At 40.1% G+C, this 25,804-nt stretch overlaps 1 protein-coding gene across 1 annotated transcript in view; it reads right to left on the bottom strand.

Annotated features, from left to right (window-relative positions):
• Window positions 1-2,002: 2,002 nt before the first annotated feature.
• The window catches only part of emc2 (ER membrane protein complex subunit 2), a 39,532-nt gene continuing 15,730 nt past the window's right edge, over window positions 2,003-25,804 (bottom strand). Inside the window, exons 6-11 of the mRNA XM_015607175.3 lie at window positions 22,741-22,826; window positions 22,520-22,579; window positions 17,945-18,026; window positions 16,796-16,906; window positions 11,811-11,915; window positions 2,003-2,718 (exon numbers count right to left, since the gene is read on the bottom strand). Coding sequence (XP_015462661.2) covers window positions 2,632-2,718; window positions 11,811-11,915; window positions 16,796-16,906; window positions 17,945-18,026; window positions 22,520-22,579; window positions 22,741-22,826 — 531 coding nt within the window. The 3' untranslated portion in view covers window positions 2,003-2,631. The remainder of the gene's footprint in view (window positions 2,719-11,810; window positions 11,916-16,795; window positions 16,907-17,944; window positions 18,027-22,519; window positions 22,580-22,740; window positions 22,827-25,804) is intronic.

Here is a 25,804-nt window from a genome sequence, read left to right as displayed (position 1 = left end):
ACAAGTTCATATTCAAAAAGTTTTAAGAGTATCAGATATCAATATTTGGTGGAATAACCCTGTGTTTTAATCACAGTTTTCATGCTTCTTGGCATCATGTTCTCCTCCACCAGTCTTACACACTGCTTTTAGATAAGTTTATGCCACTCCTGGTGCAAAAATTCAAGCAGTTCAGTTTGGTTTGATGGCTTGTGATCCTCCGTCTTCCTCTTGATTATATTTCAGAGGTATTTAATTTGGTAAAATCAAAGAAACTCATCATTTTTAAGTCTCTCATTTTTTTTCCAGGCAAGTCACTCTTCAGTTGCCTTAAAATATTTCACAATATTCATGCGAACAACATAATACTTCACATCCACTTCTTTGTCCTAAATTAAAGTGAATCTGTGGCTAGAAAACTGTTCAAGGTAAATAAACCTGTGGTTTCCCACTCACTCTTCATTAGGCATGACATAGCATGTAATTTATTCAAGTAAGTCTGATACTTCTCGGAAAACTGAAACTAAGTTTGGCAGGGGGGTTGGTGGTAATGGTGGTGGTGAATTCTCCCTGCCGGCTCTGGACTACAGATGGCACTATTGCGTTTACTTGGGGCAGCTTGGGGTGTCTTGAATTTATCATTCACACATCAAAGTGATTGACATGTTCTTTTACAAACCACTTACAAGCATTTAATGACCTTTACAAGAGAGGCCATTCCCTTCTTCGCTGCCCAGTTGCCGGGGAGACCGAGTCCACATGTAAATGATATTCCCTCTCAAATCAAACATCCTTGATGGCTCTTCAAAAGGCGCGCTCGAGTTCAGCGGTTCCCGTAAAAACAACCGCTCTGTCAGTCTCCCATCAAAGGTCCCTGGGCTTTCATTGGCTCCGCTGGTTTTTGGAATGCAGAATTAAACGCAGACACATCCACTGAGCAGAGTATTAAAACTGATGAGTCTATGGGTTTCCACCGCTGGTGCTTTCGAGCTCTCAACCCCTTTACAACAACTCTGGCTCTGGCTGCACGACAAAAAAACGAGAGGCCATAAAGTCAGCGCTCAACTTTTCCACCGGCCCGCATGTGAAATTATGAGACAATTGCTGCGACTTAAACAAAAGAGATGGAAGTAGCAGCTGAGCCGACACGGGTGAGTGAGAAAACGAGCGGTTCGTTTAGGCCCGACGCAATTCACGACTACACACAACTTACTACAAACCAAAGAAGGGCAGGAGGACAAGAAAATGTGCTTTTATTTATTTATATATATAAATATATCCCACTCCCTCCATCCAAGTTTATGAATTGGATGCGTCGTGTTTGGTTTAATTAATTTAATTGCTGGCGCTGCTCTGCTCAGATCTCTTGATGGTGTTTCTGTAATTGAGGAGCAGAGTAACAGTTCCAGTTGGATGGCCAGTCCATGGAAGGCTGGCTGCACACGGGTCCAGCCTTGTTTTAATGAGAGTTTGTGAGCCTCCTAAGTGTTCCAGCAGACCCTTTCACACTGCCTTCGAGTCAGGGCACGGCTGCAGCCCTGCAGCCCTCTCTCCAGAAAGATCCAGAGTCAGCTGAGTGTGAATTATATGTGAATATATATGATCATGGCAGCGGTGATTACTATTGTCTTTATTACCATTATCATTAAGCAAGCAATCTCACACACACACACACACACTCTCTTTCTCACAGAGCAGTGTGAGGGTGGTCTGATATGAAGAGTTTGGAGGCTGGAGCAGCGAGAGAGCGCTGGGGCCAGACTTCCTAACCGCTGCTCTCCTCATTGTGTGGAAAGGAGATGATCTGCCATACATGGGGAGCAGCTGGTCAATTGAAAATGACTTGCCAAACATCTCTTTAAAAAAAGAAAGAAAAAAAAAGAATGAAGGGAACTGGAGAGGGGGGGAGGGGGGGAGCATAAGGGGGAGAAAGAGTGAACACTTCTCAGATGTCTGACATGATGGAACCGATTACTGGGGGAAATGTGGGACACGGGACACATGACACACCAGAGACTCGAGCTTGTTGGTCAAATAGTGAAATTCACTTTAATTAGTCAATTAATTGGACAGACATGTGACCAAAACGTATAATGGTCGGATTTTAAAAATGACATCGGACAAACAGGGCATAGTTCCAGTATAAGCCGCCTCTGCCCCACCTATAAATATCATTTACAGTCTATTCACATTAGCGTCCTTGATCCTAAATTAGTCATCGATTTCTGCTGCCAAAAAACACTACTAGCCGAGCCCAGCAGTCCTTGTGGATCTTCTTTCAAACCAAACACACCTGCGTGTGTAGCTTCTCACTTACTGACCAGTCAGCCCGGCCCTTGTTGTTACGGCACATACATTTATCATAAGTGTGCATTGAATCTGGAAAAATATATATGTGTGTGTGAATATGTGGATTGACCAGGATCCTTAGGGGGCTGCCCTGCTAGACTACTAGAAAGTAGGTCCTAGGAAAAAACAAAACAAAAAAAAACAATAAAGAAAACGAAACTGAGGAGATAGGAGTAGTAGAAGTGTAGAGTGTGGCGGGGGCGGTCAGGGTGGTCCGCTCTGTGGGTGGTGGTACGCTGCAGTGTGCAGGGAGAGCTGCCATGCTGTTGTGGTGACGGAGGCTAAAGAGGAGAGAGTTGAGGCTTAGGACATGGTGATCTGCATGGACTCCAACATCTCCTCCACTGCCTTCACCGAGCATTTGTTCTCCTTCTTCCCACGGCCGGCGAGCTGCGAGACAGAGAAGGGGGGGGGGGGGGGGTCGGTTGAGAGAGGTTCGGAGAGTCAGAATTCAGAATAAAAAGGGGAAAAGGGGGGTTGAGGCAAGGACATTGCCTAATTTACAATGGTCCTCTACAGATCATGGTTTAACACAAACCTTGCGGTTCATTTGATTCAACAGGAAAGGGAGATCACCTTACAAATAGATTATGTTAAATGACAAGTATTTAAAAACATTCCATATTTCACAGCATTAAACTGGGTCCAAGCTTGAAAGGATGAATGATGCCTAATGATCGCATTTTAAACTGGGGCCATAAACTGGCAGTTGAGCAGTGGAATCGTTCCTCAGGTTGGACGCCAGCTCTCTCTGACCCCTGTGGATCCTCGTTCTGTCATGGCGTAATTGAGTTGCTGTCTCGGGAGGTTGTCCGTTCTCTCTTCTCTTGCCCTGTGCAGCAAACGTCGTGCAGAAAAGAGCACATCTTAATGAGTCATACGCTCATTAGCTTACGCTCGCTCCTCTCTCTTTCTCTCTCCGTCTCACACACACACACCAACTTTCTCCATCCGGTCTGACTCATCTCGAGGACCCCTAAAGCACTCGTCTCCTCTATTCAAAGAGGACAAAAGTTGTCATTTATGCCATGCAACAACTCAATTCATATCCCTTCACCTACTGAGACTGCAGACTGATACTAAAAATGATGATAAAATAAAGGTCTTGCACTGATTAAGGTCCATTGCTCCTTATTAACCTGGTCAGAAACCCCTAAATCAATCCACAACTGCAAGCTGCATACGGAGAGAGAGAGAGAGAGAGAGAGAGAGAGAGACAGAGAGAGAGAAAGAGAGACCCAAGGACACATGCTCAGTGCCTAGCTCAGCGCTCTGGCTGCAGTCTAGCTGAAAGTGTGTTCGTCTCCATGTGTGTGTGTGTGTGTGTGTGTGTGTGTCTGGGCTAACAGCTGTGGGTGCACTGGCACTCGCCGTAGAGAGGAGCATACAGTCAGAGTGAACTCACTGGGTAAATAGCGAGAGAAGCAGACGGAGCATAGCCAAGCACACTGCAGTGCTGTTTCTGGACAGCGGAGCGCGTTTCTCTGTGTCCTCACTGATAACTCATTAGCCCCAGAGGAATAGTACTCCTCCCCGCTTCCCCTTAGCGTACAAACACTCCATGAAAAATGGGACTGTCTTACTGGGAAACCTTACTGGATAAATAGGACTGATGTGCGATGCGAACGCCAGGAGAACACATTTCAGTATGAGCTTCTCAAGCACTCCAAGCCAATCGCTTTGAGGCAAACTGTTTTTTTTCTCCTCCACACTATAAACCACACTGTACATGTTCTCTAATACATGCAAGTTGTGGGTCCACAAACATACTAGTATTGTTACTTAGGTTTAAAATATTTGGGTCCTTACTGGATATAAAGCTCTGAAAAAAATGAGAGGTATGTTTGAGTAAAATGAACATTGTTGTTTTATTCTATAAACTACGGACAACATTTCTCCCAAATTCCAAATAAAAATATTGTCATTTAATACATTTATTTGCAGAAAATGAGAAATGGCTGAAATGACAAAAAAGATGCAGAGCTTTCAGACCTCAAATAATGCAAAGAAAACAAGTTTATACTCAAAGTTTTAAATGTTAAAAATAACCCTGATTTTTGGTCTTGGCATGTTCTCCTCCAGTCTTACGCACTGTTTTCGGATAATTTTATGCCAAACCTGGTGTAAAAATTCAAGCAGTTCAGTTTGGTTTGATGGTTTGTGATCATTCATCTTCCTCTTGATTGTATTCCAGAGGTTTTTAATTTGGTAAAATCAAAGAAAATCATAATTTTAAGTGGTCTCGTTTTTTTTCAGAGCTGCATATACTAGATATATACAAGAAGCCAACAACACTGTTTTGTGTTAAAGAAAGTGTGTGTAAAAATGGCTAAGCCAGAGGGCTACGCATTAAGAGTCAGTTTCACAGACAGGGTTTAATCCTAGTTGTAGACTTCCTGCTTCTTTCAATAGAAAATCTCCACTCAAAATGCTGTGTAGTCCAAGACTAGGCTTAATCCCTGTCTGCTCTGTCTGGAAAACCGGTGCAGTGTTTTAAATATATACCAATATACCATAATATGCCACACTAAACAGACTCCCAGAAAAAAATAGTGCTAGCAAAACCTGCTGTAACTACACTCTGAGCTCTGCAGTGACGTTTTGTTCAGGACTTTACAGACTATGATTGATTCCCAACAGTAAAGTGCATTTAATCTTAAGAGACAATGGAGAACATTACCTAAGCCCTAGACAATGATTATTAATGAGGAATGCCAGGAAAGGATAATGTGTCATTCATCATAATTGATATCCACGATCGGCAAAAGGTCTTAACCCCCAAAACACTGATCTTTATATTATGAGTTAAATATATACATTTGTTTAGAACATGTAGTACATGGTGTTCAAAAGACCAACTGTTAAAAATGTAAAAATAAACCTTTTTTTAAATGATTAAGATCACAAAATAGTGCATCTGACAATTATGGGTCTAAATTTTATGATTAATGGACCAATAGATATGTTGCTAAATTACATGTTATATATATATTTTTTCTTGTTGAATAAGATTTTCATTTTCAAGGTAAAGCTGCCTTCTTTGAGATACAAGGAACACAAAACACAAACAAACTCTGTTCTCAAATGATCTAGACTTAATGTCCAAATGCTTGTGGACATTCCTTCTAAAGAATGCTACTTCTAATGCTAAGCTGCACCTACTGCTAACACAACTGTGCAAATGAACACACACAGCTTGTGCTGTGAAATAAATTACTCTCAATAAAAAATAAGATTCTTTGAAGCAGATAAACATGAACCGATTGGTCCCATATTTAATACCAGGTGTGGGCTTAGGGGTATGAAGTCCTGAGCTGTATCTGAGCTGTGGTGCAATGCAAGAACTGTGTTCTCTAGAACAACAGAGCTCCAACACACACTAGGTTTGGGGCAAGTTGGGAAGTTATGGATGTTTTGGGTTCAATCAAATCCCTTCCCTGAAAACTAGATTTACACACTTAATTATTTTGTGATGATACACAAAAACAGGATCTTTCCTTGCTTTTAGAGAAAACAACGAATGAACAGGTATCGCAATACTTTTGTCCATACAGTGTATGCCCATGACTTGGGAATTAAATTTAAATACGAGTTGAACACATTTCTAGCCAGAAGGAAATGCTGCTTATTGATAAGCTTTTCTAAGGCAATAATCACACAGAAAAAGTTTCTTTGGTTGTGTGTTTGGTCAGTGTTTGCGTAGTTATTATGTCTGAATTGGTCCTGGCCTGAAGCCGGCAGGGTAACTGCAATATGACTCATTCATGACATTTAGAAATAAGGGGGTTTAGTGTGAGCCTGATCGTGTCAGAGTCGACATGCATATCTTTGGGGAATGTGCAGCCATCACTTCATCTACTCTGGGAGAAGAAGGCTGTAGTGGTGTGCTTGCTCTCCTTCCTCTCCAGAAGGTGTCGTCAACATGGCTTTTGAAACGTGAAGGAAATAAACACTCTGATAATACAGCTCGCAAAAAGATGTCAAGCACATGTCAAGCAGAGATGGGAGAAATCACTTGAGTCAATATGAGAATATCGGAACTCATCTTAGTGGTTGTACATGTATTAGGTACTAAAATAGGCAAATGCTTATCTGAAATGTAAAAAATATATATATATATATATATATATATATATATATATATATATATAAATATTTTGTTTGTTTTGCAACACAGAACTGTAGGGACATCTGTAAGAACTTGACATCTAAGCTATTTATGACAAAATGTTGCAAACTGTACAAGTTACTCTTGTTCAGCCTAATTAGTATTTTGTTAAATGCATATAATGTGTACAATATATTAAATACATAGAATTGTTTATTGGAAATCCTTGAATCAAATGACGATGACCAGAAAAAAATGCTATATATTGGTTGTTTCCTGGACTTCCTTTCCTGGTTCTCATGTTGCATTTCAAGGGCCAATGTATAATTCTAATCCAGTCAATTTTATGTGTCTTGTTAATGGAGAAACACGAATAATGCACCACATAATCAGTGTACAGAATGATAAATAGTATTGTTCTACACTGCCTGGCCCAAAAAAATAATAGATTTGTTGGATCGCCTTAAGCTTTGATTGTGGCACGCATTCACTGTGGGATTGTTTCAATAAGCTTCTGCAACGTCACAAGATTTATTTTAATCCAGTGTTGCACTGATGATGGTAGAGTCTAACCACTGCTCAAAGTCTTCTCCAGCATATCCCAAAGATTCTCAAATGGGGTTAAGGTCTGGACTCTGTGGTGGACAATCCATTGATGGAATAACCTGGTCTATACTCAGTATATTCAGGTAGTCAGCTGACCTCATTCTTTCAGCATGAGGTGGTTAATTGGCTCAGATAAATTGGGGAGCTATAACTATACAAAAAAAAATGGGTCCATATGACCCAAATCAAAAATGGCAACAGGGTTTCCAGTGTAGTTCAGTACACTTACAGGCAAGGCACAGCAAATTTTACTTCAATGAGAGAAGAGGCATGACGTCCTCTGAGGGCATTAGTCAGAAGAATTTCTAATAACTTTTTATTGAGTATAGTAACTATGACAAGTGTGTGACCTCAACGAAAGCAGGTAACTTACTGACCTGTCTCTCCTGTCAAATAAAGGCATGCTAAGTACCAGGTCGACAGCCCCGTAAAAACTAACTCCTGCCACCAGCCCACCTTAAGCACCTCCATCAATCAACCATCCATTGCTTAATGGTAAGAAGTGATTCAGCTCACTGCTTTTCAAAGAGCACTGAGGACATCAAAGCATAACAGAAAACCCTGTGGTCTAGAGCTCTTCAAAGCACACTAGGGAAAACGCACCTCTCATCCCGCAAAATGACATAGCAAATACACCTGAGGTGCTTTAAACTGCAAAGTGCAGGCAGCACGTGCTGCAAGCTGCTTCTTTTGAAGTTGAGCGATTCTTTAATGCATATTTCACACAACATCCATCCAATACGTCTTATTAGAGGCTGTAGTCATGTCTGTTGCTCCCCTGACCTTAATATCAGTCATGACATTCTCATTTTCTACAATGGTGTGTTAGTGTGTGTTGTGCTGGTACTAGTGGATCAGACACAGCAGTGCTGCTGGAGTTTTTAAACACTGTCCACTACCTGTCCACTCTATTAGACACCTTGTAGATGTAAAATCAGAGGCAGAAGCTTATCTGTTGCTGCAGAGTTTGTGTTCATGATTTTCTAGTCCTTAATTAGTACTCACAGGACGATGGCCACAGGAGGCTGCCAGCCACATATTTCTGGTTGGTGTACAATTCTCAGTATAGCAGTGACACACCTGAAACACACCAGCACCTGCTCTGTGGTGATCCTGTAGGGTCCTGGCAATTAATTGTGCTCCTAAATGGTAAGTAGAGCTGATAAAGAGGACAATGTGTTTATATATCCACTGATTTCCAAGATCAGCTTACTTCCTTACCCTAACAAAATTAGCATCTGATGCACAGTACCTTTTTAAAAGGCTCCCTAGACAGTTTGTTTTGGATAGGAGCGAGAAGGAAGTGGGAGTTTTCCCAACACTAACAAACTTTGTCTACGAATAGGGTCATCATAAGCCATTGCCATTCTCCTTATTCAATGCTCTTATAGGAAACAACGGTTCCCAGTACATTTAGAAAGAACTGACAATGACCTGATGCAGAGGGCGATTATGTCAATCATGAGTGGAAACAATGAACAAGCAAGATTGATATGTTATGCTTTGTGAGGAAATTCTATCTGCCAGCTGCAGAAACTGCAACACATTCGTTTAGGAGGAGAACCTGGAATCAGGGATGTCCCAGTCAGGTAATTTTATCCCTTTGTTCCAATCTGAAGCTCACAATGCTGAGTATCCGCTGATACTGGATTATATCAGTTTATATAAGGAGACATTCTGGACTGTTTTTCATTAGTTTAGTAACAGACATTTTTAAATGACTGTTTTATAGTGCATTTATTATCTTATAATCAAACCTGATCGATCTCCCTGACCATTCAGCTTCCATTAAAAAAGAAAAAAGGCTGTGCAAAACATACATGTATTGTTGTTTGTAGACTACTGATTTTGAAATTCCTATTTTTAATGAAGTAAATACGCTCAGATTTTGTTTTTTGTTAGGAGTGTGCAATTTGAATAACAAATGTGCTGCTGTTGCTGTTGAATATCCCGATAGCAAAATAAAACAATAAATAATAATCCTAAATAATTTATTTAATTTAGCTCCTCAAACGCTTTTCTGCACTTGAATTGGCTGCTCTTATTTTTCCCAGACTGGTGTCTCTATGGAACTCTACCTCTCTCTGCCTCCAGCCTGGTTAAGTCATGTGATGCAGCATGACACCTCTGTTGCTGCAAGCAAGTGATGCAATTTAAGTTTGACATTTTTCACAATGTAAAAGCAACTAAGTTTTGGCCGGTATACCAGTTCATCCAGTATACCAGAGGGGAAATTAGAACCGGTATGTTTTTTGAAAACCGCCATATCTCTAGAGGTGCTCTTTGAATACCTAAACATTGAGTATTTTATGTCTGTTTATAGTGTGTATGGAACTATTTAAAATATTTAGTTTTATAAAGGAAGCTGTATTAAAGTTGTTGGCGTATCTCTTTTTAAGGTCTGTTGTTTAAATTATTCTGCTGTTTTTTCTGCTGATGAAGTCTGATTTCTTCATACATTGTTTAATTTTGTGGGACAAATAAACTCAATACTAATCAAAGCCCTTTATTTGAAGCCTGACAGTAGAGTAAGCCAAAAACCTATATTAAAGCCCAGTCATTCAAATAATAATAAAAATAAATAAATAAATAAATAAAAAAATAGGATGTAGCGTGAAACAGTCAGAATCTTGAAAAACACTGTGACATACATTTTCGGTCATACCGCCCAGCACTATTGCAGCTCGTTCGATACTTCTAGCATTAACCTCTATTTAGTTCCAAACCTGGAAACACATTAGGTATTAATGAAAAAAGGCATTTTTTTTAAACCATGCCAAAAACGATGCACGCCAGACCTGTCAACACTCTCTGCGATCTTAAAGTGTACGGGCTATACCCTCCTCCTAAAGGAAAAGTGATTGTGGGGTGCTCAGACACCTCCGAGGCGACCCCAACAAGAAGCTGAGGCTTCCATCAAATATATAAAAAGGGGTTTCTTCACCAGGAAGTGTGACAGGAGTTCTCCAACCACACATAGGAACCTTGCTGTTAGTCTGTGTGGGCCGAATCAGGGCTCGCCACATTTGCTGAGTAAGGGCCCCTTTATTACTTATTTAACTGTCAATGCTTAAATAAGCAATGTATATCGCTGTGATGGCAGTAAATATTTCTCTTAAATGTACATTTAGGCTTTATGTGTCATGGCAACAGTATAAACCATTTTAGTGATACCATCTGAGCAGCACTTCAGTTTTTCCCTCTCCTGGTCTCCCCACTTTTCCTGTGCTATTTAACCCCTTTCTTTGCAGCTATGCAGCCACGGGGCAAGCGCTGCATATTCCCCCCCTCGCCGGACCCCGACGCTCGTATCTGGCACAGGCTGGTATGATTCACGCGGAAGGGAATCGATAGCAGCGCTTTAACATGTAAACATAGAAAACAGCTGTGTAACACAAAGCTGGGCCCTGTGGGCTTAAGTCAACACATTAGCCGAGCCGGGCCAGGGCAAGCGTGCTGCGAGTGGATCCAGCTTGTAGGCAGAGCACCCGCTCGCTCCTCTGTCTCCTTCAATTGCTTCCACTCTCTTCCCATGTTATTAAATTCATTAACTTTTCAGATTTTTTTACACACACATTTTAGACATTTTTTATTATGTGGTTTCAAACAGATTTAAGAATGAATTGTGTTCATTTTATATGAGCTTGAGTTTATTTCGAGGTCTGTCTGATAGGGAGTTGGATCATTGGTGATGCCACAGCCATCCGAGAGGCCAAAGAAGCATAACTAGCCTTGATTTCTCTACAGTCCACCCACTCCCCCCCATCATTTAATAGAATTCTATCCAGAGCAGGTGTCGCTGGATGATAGTTGGCTGACTGATGAACAAATAGTAGATACAGTTCTCTCCCCAGTGTGCAAAGCTAGCAGTTTAGATCTGATCTAGTTCTTCTAGTCTAATTTAGTTTTCCTAGTAGGGAGAATTGTGTAATAAGACCTAGTTAGCAAACAAGAACTGGAGGAATTGGACAAAGGTGACTAAATAGTTCAGATAATTGCCTAAATTAGGTAATGCTAGATTTACTGGCTTAGAAATGTAAAAGCAACAAGGTTTTTTGCAAGATTTATTTTTTCTCTGATATTATTTATACAGAGTAGGAGTGGGCGATATGGCCCTAAAATAATATCACAATATTTCATGGTGTTTTCGTGATAACGATACTCTTGGCGATATGACAAAACATTGAATAAAAAAATAAATTATATATATATATATATATATATATATATATATATATATATATATATATATATATATATATATTTTTTTTTTTTTTTTTTCAAGAAAATATTACTGCAACAAAATGAGAATTACATTTTATTATTGCTTACATACTGCACACCCCTAACTTTAATAAAATTACAAAAAAAATACAAGAATTTTATCAGATTTGTAACAGAAGTCAATGATCCAGAAGGTCATGATACTAATAATGCACTCTCAATATCTCCATATATCCAGGATTAAAGTAAAATAAATCATACTAAACAGATATAATCTCTGGTCTAGTCTAATATAGTCTCTAGTAGATTTATAATGGAAATGAGAACAGTGTGGATTTTTCTTTTGCTGAAAGAGTGGATGATATGGCATATTTTAGGGTATAATATCGTTCGCGACATTCAAAAATGTTGGCAATATTATTGCGTATGATACAATATAGCACACCCCATTTACAGGGCATTATATTTTTAGTCTAGCTTGAATTTTTTTTTTAAATAAACACTAGTAAACGGTAAGAGAGAAAGAGAGCTTAATGGTACTCACCTGGTAGGCTCTGTTGATTTGAGACGCAGCCCAGGCAGCGTACTTCACATTGTCCTTCTTGACTTTTGCACTGACCTTAGGGCTGCCAGCTATGTGACTTGCTGACTGTGAGGTGAAAAAGAGGAAAGAAGATGAACGTAAATGAGAGAAAGACGCACAGGAACTGATAGGTATGAAAAAGACAAGAGACTCCCTTTACCTCGGGGTGGCCGATATGGCCCTTAAATTATATCACGATATTTCAAGGTATTTTCACGATAACAATAATCTTGGTGACATGACAAAACACGGAATAAAAAATAAAATTCAAGAAAACACTACTGCAACAATACAAAAAAATGTATTAATGCATATAATATTAAAAAAAACAATAATTGTATCAGATTTGTAACAGAAGTCAATAAATCCAGAATGACATGAAACTAATAATGCACTTCAAATATCTTTTAGCTAAAAACAGCAAAAAAGTAGGACCATGATGTGATAATTAGGGGTGGGTGATATGCCACAATATTTTAGAGTATAAAATCGTTCACAATATTCAAAAATGTTGGTGATGATATTGCGTACGATACGATATGGCACACCCCTACTTTCACCCACATAAAATTTTTATATGGTACGTTTTAGCAGTTTCCTCAGGTGCTATACAACATGCATCATTTAAATCCAGAATATGAGCCAAAAGACTCCTTAGATACACAATCCTTCTGGTAACATTACGCAAATCACTGTGTAGTATAGTCAACCATACACTAATGCTATGCTAATTTCCTAATTAATAAAACTTCATTTTATAACCAACTTAATAACTGATTAGTAATAATAATCCTTCTATCATCAGTGGTCATACAACACTGCTGAAGGTCGTTTCTATTATTTTGGAGATGACAGCAGTGTGTAAATCCAGTAGCCACTACAATTTCAGTCATTTATGTGGAGATTTCTTATTCCATTAAAATAGGTCAGCTGTCTTGTCTTGTCTTGTCCAAAAAGGGCCTGGATCTACAAAACAGACTGCAAGTTCTAAATACGGAATACTGGAATGCTCAGACACAGATATTCTGTGGTTTGTACAGTAGCATAGTGTACACTAGAACTAAGAAGGACAGACAGTCTGATGGATGAATGGGTGGAAGGTCTGCTGGATGGATGGAAGATCTGATGGATGGAAGGAAGTTCTGATGGATAGGGAGTGAGAAAAAAAGACCTCCAGAAGCCACGGAGATAAACGAGTTCCTCATCATGGAAGGATGGTGAAGTTGAGATGGCACTACACAGTAGTCTTTAGAGGGAGGAAAAAGTGAGTGCTTCCTTACTGGCTGGGTAAAAAGCCCTGGTACTGCATGGCACGTAAACACAGCCCAATTTCTCCAGAAGCAGAGATAAACGGTGCTGACAAGGGCGCGAGTGTCTGGGAAGCAGCGTGTGGCTAGTGTGGTGCGATGTGAATCATGCGCTCCATGCTGCCCAAAGCTCTCCCCTCCACAACCACAAAGCCCATGTCTTTCCCATGTTACTGCCGTCAGCCCCACGCAGCAAAGCCCAGAGGAGCCTATTGGGCAGCACTTAAAAGGCTCCTTCATGGACGTGCTGAAATTTTAACTACACACCAATCAACCTCTTCTTTTAGTGCTGGCACAAACCTCGCTGGTTTCTGGTGTTTCTGGTAGGAATGTAAAATTTACTTTGTGATATTAACTATAAATGTGACCCAGGAAAGAATTGAAATGCTTAAATGCAAGATAACTGTCAAAGAGGCTACTTAATGTTTTGGCTTTCTGAAACTCTTCTGAAAACTTCTGGGTCAATTACTCTTTAGGGTCAACAGGGCTACAGTGAAATACATGTCTGCATACTAGAACATAACGGACAATACACAATACACTAAACTAAGGCTGGGTATAGTTCATTCTATATGATACATGAAATACACAGATATGGCAATTATGCACTGATGCAGATCCTTTTTTTTAACATTGGTATCTTCTGCCTATACTTAGGATTGGACAATAATTCAGTATCATTAACATAATTTATGTAGAGATTATATGATTTTAAAACAAATTTCTAATACTACAATATGCACAACATACGGGAACTGACATTAAATGGTTGGCTGACAATAAAGTCATTGAGCCAAAGTTTGTAGGTACAGACATCTGCTGTGGGCATTATCTGCAGTTTTTAAGTGTTTTTTTCTAATAATTAAAATCAGTAAATTAGAAAATTGTGAAATATATGTTGCCCATATTGTTGAGATTTATAAAACGAAGAAACTGGGACAAGCATTACAATAATACAGACGATCTACAGTCTGAAACAAGGTAATGCAGATTAAAGAAAATATCACAAAATATTTGATAAAGATAATTATATCATTCTGCTCTTCTTAAAAAAAATCCATAAATAAATCAGCAAATATTACCTTGAAATATTGATTGAATCTAAACTGTCTGATGCCAATACATATTTCTTAAAGCACTTAATGAGTGGATACTGATATGAATCCAATATAAATGTGTATTTTGCCATTTTGGACAATACCACACATCCTCTGCAATCAACACTGTAAGAACAGAGAAGCACATTTAGTGGCAGATTGATACAGCTGTGCTTTATTTTAAAAAAAAAATAATAATACAGCTGTATATACAACAGTAGAGACAGTTCTGTGCACAGCACAGCTCAATGTAAACAATATATTTTAAACAGTTGTTTTCTATAACCTGCTACTGTTATCACACTTTTAATCTTATATTTTTTAGATTTGTATTTTTGATGCAACTCTACGCTATCCAGTGCAATATCTTATCTCAAAGCTGCTCAAAAATGTTCTCTTAAACCCTAAATAAATATCAAGATTAACTGAACAATTTAACTTGACTATGATTCGGACTCCCGTACTTGGCAAGAAAGGACTTGATAAAGTGCATACTCCCGAAGATGGGAGAACACAGGTCTTTTATTCTGTAGTTTTAACAGCTATGTACTTGATGACATCACCCTCTCAGGGGAGTGGAAAGTGTTGTTCCGAAAATATACAAGCACATTTTTACATAGTCGCTTTTTTAAACAAATAAACCACATATCTAAGTTCTAAACCCCTAGATTCTTACCTACTTCTCCTCCGCTACACCTGCTGCGAGGTGCATTGTGGGTTATCAAGCTGTAAGAATTCCAGACGGCACCTGAGGCCGACTGATGACATTTCACGAGTCCACAAGAACACAAGTACAGACACAAACGGAGACTGAGAACAGACAGAATGTCCCTAATATATATGACACCCATTATCAGGCCTTCCTTGAACTGTCTCTCTGAATTCACATCACCCTAATAACTGCTCAACCTCACTGAGATGATAACATCTCATTTATTCTCAACTTATACTGGTGTGGGTATTCCCACATGATGTGTCCATCTGTGGTTCCAGCTTTCCAGAATTAGCCCTGTCCTTCTACTCATCAGAATTATTACATAACCTTTCTAACTCCTGCTTTTTTCTCCTGCTTTCCTTTCTGTTTTCTCTCTCTCTAGGTCTTTTACATGTATGGAGATGCCCCGTTCCTGATGTTCCCAGCCTGGCTCTCCACTACCCAGTGTGTTGTACTCCGGCCCAGCAAGCCCTGCACTGATCAACATTAACACACTCAGAATCTGCTTCTATATTAGCCATAGCTCTATAGTTTGTGCCCATCACATTTTTATATTCATAAATTAGTACCTGTTACATTAGCTATAGCTCCACATTATCTCTCTGTACTGTTGTTTTGTTCTGTTATTTGTTTGTTGTTTGTTATTTGTTTGTACTGAGTGGGTCAACCCGACTAAGATGGGTTCCTCTGACTGAGTCTGGTTCCTTCTAAGGAGTTTTTTCTTGCCACTGTGTCACCATAAAAATTGGCATCTCTGTGGTGCTGCTCATAAGAGGCGTGGACCTGTTTTTCTGTGTAAAGCGGCTTTGTGACAACTTTTGTTGTAAAAAGCGCTAAATAAATAAAATTTAATTGAATTGAATTCCCAAGCTGTCCCCTGAGGTAGCATCTCATTACTATTTCACATAATCCAAATCAATGACACTTGTCATGTCAGTATATGTTTCTATCTATGTACAATTATATGTATGTATTGCTACTTTTGAACTCCTGAACATGCCCTATTGCTAACCAAAAGCTTTTCGTGACAAAATGTTTATAATTATGGTCATATGATCAATAAGGCAATTAGACGTGCTAAAAAGCCGCAGTGTAGAAGCCAAAAGGAAGCACAAAGCACACACTGGATTCAGAGTTCCTGCACGAGGTCTCTTTCGGGAGACGTCTGTTCGTGCTCCCGCTCCTGCCATGCCTGTGACACATGCTAATAGCACATCAAAGCAGTCCGACTGCCTGGGCCTGTGTTTGAACTACTGAAACATGCGTGTGCGGACGCGTGTGTGGACGAGAACAGAGCGCGTCTGTGTGCGGCTGCCCGCGCGCCCTCTGCCTTCCTTCTGCTCCCAGCTGGCTGTTTGTGTTCCTATGTCAGGAGTCACTTACAAATGATGCATTGGTGTTAATGGACAACTTCCTGTTTAAATAAATACGCAGATGAAAGGCTTATTCAGAGCAAGATACGACCCTAAGCTTGGAGGCTGGCCCACGTGGGACGAAGCAGCGGCCCGTCTTCCTCCATTCCTTTATTGCTGGCAGCTTATTTATCTTCACCATAAACATAAAATTGCCCCGCAAAGGGCCGGCGGGTTACATTTCAGGAAAAATATGGGCTGGGGCTCTTCCGAGGTAGAGGGTAAGAACAAGAAATGAGTCAGCAGTGGCCACAACTGACTGAGAACCTGTGAGCCCCTTGGAGAATCTCCATGTAACCAGTAGAAAAGGGAGCAACAAGAAAAAAAAGAAATAAAAAAAAAAAGAGAGAAGGTGGTGGGGGGATACAAGAGACGGTGTTTGTTGTTTTTATCTTTGATGCAAGTCGTGACTCACCATGTACAGGCCAAACAAGGCCCTCATGTTTCTGTTGTTCAGCTTCAGAGCCTGTGCAAAATACTTCCTAGACAGCTCCATGTTCTCCAGTCCCCCTTGGGTGTATTTTACCTGAGGAAACAAAGACAGTGAGAACACAACACTGGACATCAGACAAACAGGATATAAATGGATATAAATGCCCTTTTTACCCATTTACTACTTTTATAAAATACAAAAAACATTAACTAAACAATAAAATACCACAGTAAGTTCCGACCCTGCTATGTGATTGACTAAGAGGTGGGACAATTTGTTTTTTTCAGCTCAACTGGCCAACTGGCGATAATAACCAAGGGTAGGACTAGATGCCACATTAACCTTTTCAGACAAAAATTTGATAATGCATCATTGTGCCAGGCTTCTGTAACATTCCATACATTGAATCTTTCAATTTTGAAATCAACCAAATCAATTAAAACCACAGTGAAACAGACTGGAAACATAATCGAGCCGCTTCCTCAGTGCTAAAACCTAATATTTAAAATCAAATCCTTTACTTCTGACTATGATCTGTTCAGTTCGCAGGATTGGCTAACATAGAAAAAACATCGCCTGACTGCATATTTTGGCTGAAAATCAATTAATATCCAAAATCAGCTGATCAATCTTTCTACATTTACAAAAAACACTATTATGTCCCAGGTTAGATTTGTCACTGATGACAATGCATTATGTGGTATTTTGCACATCCAAACACTGTGGAAACTCGTCCACAGAAGTTGGAAAGTACTGAGTGTATGACTAATGAACTAATGAGACATAAAAAGACAGTAATGATAATTTATGAGCTGTTATTTTTTTTTTTTTTTGCTACTGTTAATATGCAATGTAGATATCTATGACTCAGGAATCTTGTGGGGGCGTTCAAGTTTAAATATTTCATCTCTACAACAAAAAACATCTGACTTAAACAAGACCTTTTAAAAGTTCTAAAGGTGATTTCCTTAATGTAAAGGTTAGGTAAAGGTTTTTGACACTCACTCATCTTTACTACAAACCCAGTTCTTTATGAAAGCAAAGGTGGTTGTTTTTACAACACATCACTCATAAAACGTCAGCACCTCAAGTAACACAGTGCAGGAGCACATGTGCTTTCAGACACAGTACCTCAGCATACTGCTCACAGTACAGGTGATTGTGTGGGTTGGTCATCATCAGCTCCTCCAGGCAGAAAGCTGCTTTTGCATAACTAAATGGGCAGAAAAGAAAAACAGAACATCTCCAAATAAGCAAAACCACACAAACACACCTGGGAAAAATAATGAAAGAGCTCTACTTTTTTTTACATGGCGGTGGATAAGTGTAGCTTAGTGGCGGGTGGTGTAAAGTAAATCTTGGTCCTGCTGACAGCAAGAAAACGGCCCGCCTAAGGTTTTCCTTTTATCAGCCTTTATAAGGGCTGATGGAAATGTGTGTGTGAACATCCATATGGTAAAATGATGGATGTAGCTTTGCATGGGCAGCGGCAATCCTGGCCTGTCCCCACCTCCTCCCCCCCGAATCTCTTACGTACTTGGAAGCTGGCGATGAGAAAGAGAAGAGAGTGTGAGATCTCCACCGCATTTCTAGACACATAGCATCAATCTGTCTGCCTTTTCCCCTCCAAGCTTAATATGCAGTTATAAAGGCTGTCTTGAGGTCATTGTCAAGTGGCGGTGCGCTGTGTCACTCTCTCAGATGAGATCACTTCTCTCTGCGGGCTGCTGAGCTGTGGACCTCAGTCTAATCTGCAACCACTTCATGTCTCACAGACGCTTTCCCCTTCATGGGCTCAATCAGGGAGGACGACACACGCTCGCCCTCCCTCGCTCACTTGCTTGCTGATACACGCAGACTTTCCAACAGCTCCCTCCCAGCAAATAATCAAACAATTTTACGAAGTAATGCTCCGCAAGGACTATTATGACAAAGCCGCAACACACAAAAATGGCCAGTGTGAGTCCAAAACCTGCAGCCTGCAGAGCTGATTACCGCCTCCAGGGCCTCAAAGTCCCCAAACCGCACTGTGTGTTCAGCTACCGTTGAAGAAGTCTTCGTCTCACATCTTCAGCTTGGTTTGCACATCAAGCACATTACTGTGCATGCTCGTGCACAAATTAATTGATTAAAACATGTCAAATTCAAAAACGAGGCGCTGGACAGCCTCCAAATTGGTCGTGGACGCTAATCTAAAGCAATCTTAGCGCTGGCGAGTGGAGGGGGGAAAAAAGTGCTCTGACGCAAACAAGGTTGCTTTGGCGGGAACACAGCACTGGCATTACTCCCTCTCACGAGATGAAGAACCTATCAGAACATGCAGAGTATGTTTAAGAGACTTCAAAGTTTGGGGGGTGGGCAGACAGTGAGGGAAGGAGAGAGAAAGAGAGACAGAGAGAGAGAGAGAGAGAGGGAGGGAGAGAAAGAAAGAGTGAGCGAAGAGGAGGGGAACGGGCCATTCGGAAGGTTGCAGGCTGCTTGCAATTACCACTTCCTTTCCATAAAGACTTTCAGATGTGCTCCTGCCACGGCCAGGCTGCAGCAGAACAGGGAGAGAAAGAGAGAGAGAGAGAGAGAGAGAGAGAGAGAGGGGGAGAAAGGGAGGCAAAGAGGAGAGGGGAGGAGGTGGGGGGTGGTTGGTGATGGAGGGCAGGAATCAGCCCACACTACTACTACTACTACAGAGCCCAGTATGCCCCACCAGATCCATCACTGATATATACACACTACAAGTGCTCGGCCTCCGTTTACACAAACAGCTTTTCACCACTGTGAGCAGTGCTTCGAGACGCGGGGCTAGCAGGCCAGTCTCTGACAAGCTTCTAATGCTGGAGGTGGATTAATGCTTCTCCTGATCTCTTTATCCACAATGTTTTCATGTTACTGGAATTTGTTCACCACGATCAGCAAAGTTAGGGTTGCCTGGCAATTATTATTATTATTATTATTATTATTTTGTTATTTGTGCAGGCTTAGCAAACACTGGTGTTCAGTTTTTTCCCTTTAATTTAAATTTTAATCAAAACAAATAATGTTAAAATAAATTAGTAGAAATTCAAGAGTATTAAAAAAAACGCGGCTTTAAGAGAAATGTAGAAACTGCAGTTAGAAAACACAGTTAAGATACCAGGGTTAATGCAGTTCCAAAGTCTTAAGACATTACTCAATATTAAATATAGATTCAGGCAAATTGTTCAGCACATACTCTGTGTTCATTTTGTCTGTATTTGTTCACATTCTCTTAAAAAATATAGATAGAGACAGATCAGAGCAGCACAGGCACATTCATGCTCAATGTTAAATACACATTTAAACAAATTCTTCTTTCTGTACTGTGTGCTCATTTTGTCTGTATTTGTACATTTTCTCTAAAAACATAAACAGCAACACTGCAAATAGAAGGTCCAGTTTAGCATTTAATTTTTACTTTAAAAGTTAAAAAATTCAGATTTCCTGAAGTTTTTGTATGACAGCAAAAGGCTTACATCCGTATATGTAGTTAATATGTTTAAAAAAATATATATTCTTGACCAAACAGGTTAAAAATGGGTAAAAATCCATGATACACTGAATACTTTCTTAAACTACTGTAATCCAATTGTACCATAGTGAGGTCAGAGATTTCCACGCCTTTTCCACATGAACCCTATCAACTTTCACTCTCCCTACACCACTAACCAAAACTCCCTTCAGGCTACCACAGAAGGAGCGCTGAGGTACAGGTGGAAGCTGCCACTTCATATACGCACGCTCACTTATCAAAGGACGTCTATTTAATGCAGGCATGTGTGGAGCTGATTTCTTGAAAATAAATCTACAGCATGATTTACACATCTGCTGTTAGGCACACTGCCCACAGAGGGTAAAAGTGCGCTATATCTTCAGCTGGTAGGGTGGCAGCGTAGAGATACGGAGGGAGTTTATTTCTCTTCATCTCTGCCCCACGGGGTTTTGTTTTTACTGGCTGGGAGTGCAAGTGCCACCACCTTCTCCTGGGAATCTTTCTGCCTGCTCTCTCTCTCTCGCACCCAGCGTGGAAAAGAAAGGTGATAATACACAGCTTGCAGGAAGAGGAGGGGAAGGGGAAAAAGGGAGTCTGCGACCTAAATTAAGCAAAGAAAGAAAAAGGAGGTGAAATAAAAGAGAAATTGACACGCCTGTAGATAGGGGGTTGTCAGAGTGAATGGTGTGATATTAGAAAAGTTGGACTAAGCGGGGAGATAATCCTCTCACCCCTGGATTTCCTCTGGCCACTACAGCAATAAAGCCCTCACACAAAAACATGAGCCAGCCAATATACAGCCCTCTCAGCAAGCTCCTGCATTCCTACGGCCGGCGCCCTCCAACCGGGGTGACCATTACTCTCCCACACACACTCACACACACGCACACACACACAAACACACAATGAGCCCCAAAACAATTAAAGAGGGATGGAGGAGAAGTGACACAAACAAAATGATTTTCCTACAGTGTTTATGTCTGGCAGACACTAACCCCTGGCAACAGAGATATCAGTAGGGGGGTGGGCAGGGGGGTCTTATCCTCAAGAGTATGAGAGGGGGCTTAAAGAGCAAATCCTATTAAAGCCCTACTCCATGTGACAAACAGATCCTGAGCTCAATACAGGCCACTGGCTGAGATTGGCATTTCTCTGGATTTCCCTGGGGCTGTCCCACAATCCTTCATGAGCCAGCACTCACTCACTGAAGGGTGGCCTGAGAGACAGACAGCCTGAAAGTGACCACCTTTACACAGCGCTACACATGTGACCAATACGAACAAGTTGGGAATGTTGAGAGAAAGGGCTAATTTGATCAATTTTTCGTCATCATTCATTAAGCTAACTACAGCTAAAATATAGGGATGCACCGAAAATTCAGCAAGCCAGTAAAAACACTTCGGTTGCTCAAACAAATATTGGTGAGAAGAATTAATACGAAATATTATTGAACTCTGTGGTCTGCAGGGATGTTAAAAACAAAAACAAGGGGGAAATTTAATGAAAACCTGAAAAAAATAAAAATAAAAATAAATAAATAAAAAATAATTAAATAAATGCGTTTTTAGTGCTGCGGAAAACAGTACAAAGTAAAGCATTACAGAAATCCGACTATTTTTTTTGTAAAAAAAGTAGTGCAAAACATAATAGTTAAATATTTTGTAAACATAATATCATTAAATTAACATGATATGCATAATAATTAAAACACCTTAAAACAGCTGACTGATTGGCTGGTCTACAAATAAAGCTGGACTATAAAACAGCATGTGCAGTGTGAACACAGTTAAATTAATTTTTATAAATGTTTAAATGCTGCTGCTACTTTTTGTTCCTAAATAAAGCAAAATGAGCTGAAAATAAAAAGACTACTTACCAGATTTGTATATTCATATGTGTTCAAAAATGTAATTTACAAGTAACTAAAGTTATGAGAAATGAGATTACATTTTACCAGAACTAATGAGTAAAGTAACCACATTACAATACTAATTAAGCAATCAGTAATGGATTATTTTTTTCACTATCTTCCCAAATACTGTCGCTATTCAGCCAAATGTTTTATTTTGTTTTATTTTAGTGCATCCTGACTAAAACAGCTTTAAGGACTTTCAGCACAACCTATGAAATTGACCCTGTTTTGCAATTATATTACCACAACTGTCAAGCACATCAACTACAGAAGTAAGGTCAATTGTCATTACTCGTGTTCGTTGATGTAGAGTTCGGACAGCTCATGCCACGCTTCCTGGTCTCCCACAAACCTGCAAGACAAAGTGGCAGTTAGGTCCCTCCACAGACAAAAGAGGGGTTAAGCAAGGGCTCAGGGGGCGGCTCAATCAAATGCAAAGCCCCTTTTAATTAAAAAAAGTGGAGGGGAAGGGGAGGAGAACATGGGGCCCAAATCCTCTTGTAAAACACTCACTGCTCCAGATATTCATTGAGCTCGCGGATGGCCTCGCTGCTCTTGCCCTGCGCTCGCAGAATGGAGATCTTGCGCTTCCTCGCCGCCTGTGGATCGACATCAACAAAGGATTAGGCCACTGAAGCCTTAAGTGTTTGGTTGACAAAGAAAAGGGATAAGAAAGAGAGAGGATGTGTAAGTGATCAGGGTACTAAGGAACCTGCTGGACTGAACACTTCCCCTGCTATCACATACACTCCCACAATCCTCAATAAAATCCTATACATCCATTCATTCCTCTATATTCATATTCACAAATCATGTTTGAACATATACCAATATAAGAACTGGTATAAGTTAAAAATATATATATAAATAACTGAATAGAGACCATGCCTTATCAATAATTATTAATTTTAATCATTTTAATGGCCTGAGAATCGCAAGTTTGAATAACAGTTATGGTGCTTTGTAATCATCAGCTCTTTTCTAGGTCGGTAAATTAAATAGACCTAGTTCCCCTCATCACTCCCATTGTAATACTGGCTAGCACAGGCATCTAATGGCTGATGTATCAGAGCTGGGATTCCAGTGCTTTCCTCGGAGCTTGTTGGATATCTAGTGACGTAGCATTGGCGGAAGTTTAAAGAGGTGGTGGCTGGCTTCATATGTATCAGAGGAGGCATGCACTTGTCCTCATTCTCCTAGTGTTGTTACATTGCAACTTACAGGAGCAGTCCTAAATTGTGGTTGTGTTAATTGGTCTAGCTAATTTGGGAAGAAATACAGGTAAAAAAAAAAAAAAAAAAAAAAAGAATAATAATAAAAAAAAAAAATTAAAAAAAAAAACTTTAACATAGAAAATATAGAAAAGTTTATCATGTATGAACAAAATCCAGGACATGTGAGTGTAAAGAACTTTTAAATTAGTAAAGAATTTACGTGGAGTGTTCTTTAATCCCTTACAACAATCTTCACATTTACCCAAACTTCTCCCAAACATGGTCCTCTACAAAACCAAAAGTGGTTCTATTATGGAATCAGTCCTGGACTAATTCATTAAACAGCTTAACTTGCTTGGAGAAGAATGCTAACTTCTGTTATGCTAGTTCTGTTATGTCAGTCACAGGGAGGTCAGAGATGGGGCCATCATTCCCACCTATAGAGAGGGAAGCCAATTATTCTTCATGGGATTTTATGCAAATATAAATATTATGCAACACTATCACATTAAAGGGTAACTAAACCCCCTGATTTTAGCTGAGTTTGGGAGGAGCACTTGGTGTATGTATGGGTTAGGGGGTGGGGCAGGAGGGAGAGTTGATTGAGCTGAGCAGTGTGCCTCTGATAGCGGTACGACGCAGATGAGTGGACTTCACCTGGGGTGGTATTAGTGGTTGAATGATTTGCAAATTACATTAAGAGTGTCTCTGTACCACAGTACACGTAAACATCATCCTCGCCTATAGCACAACTTAACCTGTGAAGGCGCTGCAGAGGCAAAAATTACTGCAATAAAAGTGTTGTTTAGGAAAGTTAGGAAAGGTATATAAAATTTTAAGCAGGACTGGTATGTTTCACAACTTCAAAGGATCACATTTCAGCTATTAATGAATCAAATATGGTTTAGTGTTTAGTACTTCTTTAAGAAAGTCAGCAGAGTCCAAGAAACGTAATTCTTAAGCATTTACAAATGCCATTACAAGCAGTTCATATGTGTAAAACCTATAAATCTAAAAACTAAAACTATATAAATCTTCTTACCCTTTTGAAGTGGTTTGCTGTGTTCGATGGTGTGAAATAATAAGCAGATTTTGCATTTAATTTAAGGATTCTCCTTTAAAAAGCTGCCTGCAGATTTTTTTTCTGAAATATTGCAAGCCTAGCGTTGTCACTTTTTTTTTTTGCAAGCTCCCCAAGTCAGCTCCTCTAAAATTAAAATATCATGTTTGTGCATTTTTTGTCTCTGTTTTATATTTAAAAAAAAGTCCTTGACTGTTGATTGATGGGTCTCCAACTGATAATTCAACTTGTCAGCTTTCAGAGGGCAGCCCTACATAAAATCTGAAATATTAAATCTGATAGATATCATGCAGGTATTCCCTTATACTGAGCAAGAATAAATGGTGCAGAACCAGCCTCTTACCCTGCTCCCATAAACATCTTTGTCCCTCAAAGCCCTCGAGAACGAAGGTTCTCTAAAGGCACTTCATTTACGACACCACTGCACCCAAGCCTAGAGCAGTATCCCAGCTCATGTAAGGTAATGGCTCATGGGAGGAGAGCATTCGCTGACTCCGACACATAAATCATTATCCTGCTACTGAGGAGTGGACATGGGCTCTGCACATTTAGCAGGAGAAGATATGTGATGACTCATGGTGTTTAAGTGGAGAAAATAGCACATTACCCAAAGCCCAGGGCTGCAGGGATTCATATGGTGTTCAGAAGCCCAGCTTGCATCAGCCCCAAATAACATTCACTCGGTTTTTCTTTTTTACGTAGACGTGACCTTCAGGCGGATTAGTGTCTCATCAATCTGAATCATAAGGCATTACTCCTGCTTCGACGGCTTTTCCAGAACTCAGTTTTTTCCTGTACTTGCAAGTGCAGAGCATTGAGTAGCAGCTTTACCCATAGAAGTGCGCAGTCTTGCCACAGAGATTATTTATGGACTGGCATTTGATAGAGTGGGTCTTCCTCATTTCCAAACTATAGTCCATACCCTGTCAAGCTGGGCATGAGTCACCGCTGTGCAACCATAAATCTGGAGCCGTTCTGACACCACTGCCACTCCAAATCCACTTATCCATCACCCAGGCAGACACAGCCACCAGCTCCGCTGCTCGCACAGAGAAGCAAAGCTGCAGTGCTGACGCACACACACACCCCTCACACACTTCAAACACGCTTCATATGAACCATCAAACCCCAAGTAAAAGCTAATAGCTTCATCACATCAAGCAGTTTGTAAGACAGTAATGGCTGATGTGAATGCACTATTAACATACTGTAACCACAACCAATTATGAAACTCCAACAGTACGGAAAGTCGTGACTCACGCTGATCCTAATACAACAAAAT

The sequence above is a fragment of the Astyanax mexicanus genome, chromosome 6, assembly GCF_023375975.1.
Source record: "Astyanax mexicanus isolate ESR-SI-001 chromosome 6, AstMex3_surface, whole genome shotgun sequence".
In the NCBI taxonomy this organism is placed as follows: Eukaryota; Metazoa; Chordata; class Actinopteri; order Characiformes; family Acestrorhamphidae; genus Astyanax; species Astyanax mexicanus.
The sequence above is the reverse complement of the archived record's forward strand: the minus strand, read 5'-3'. Positions and strand labels throughout refer to the sequence as shown.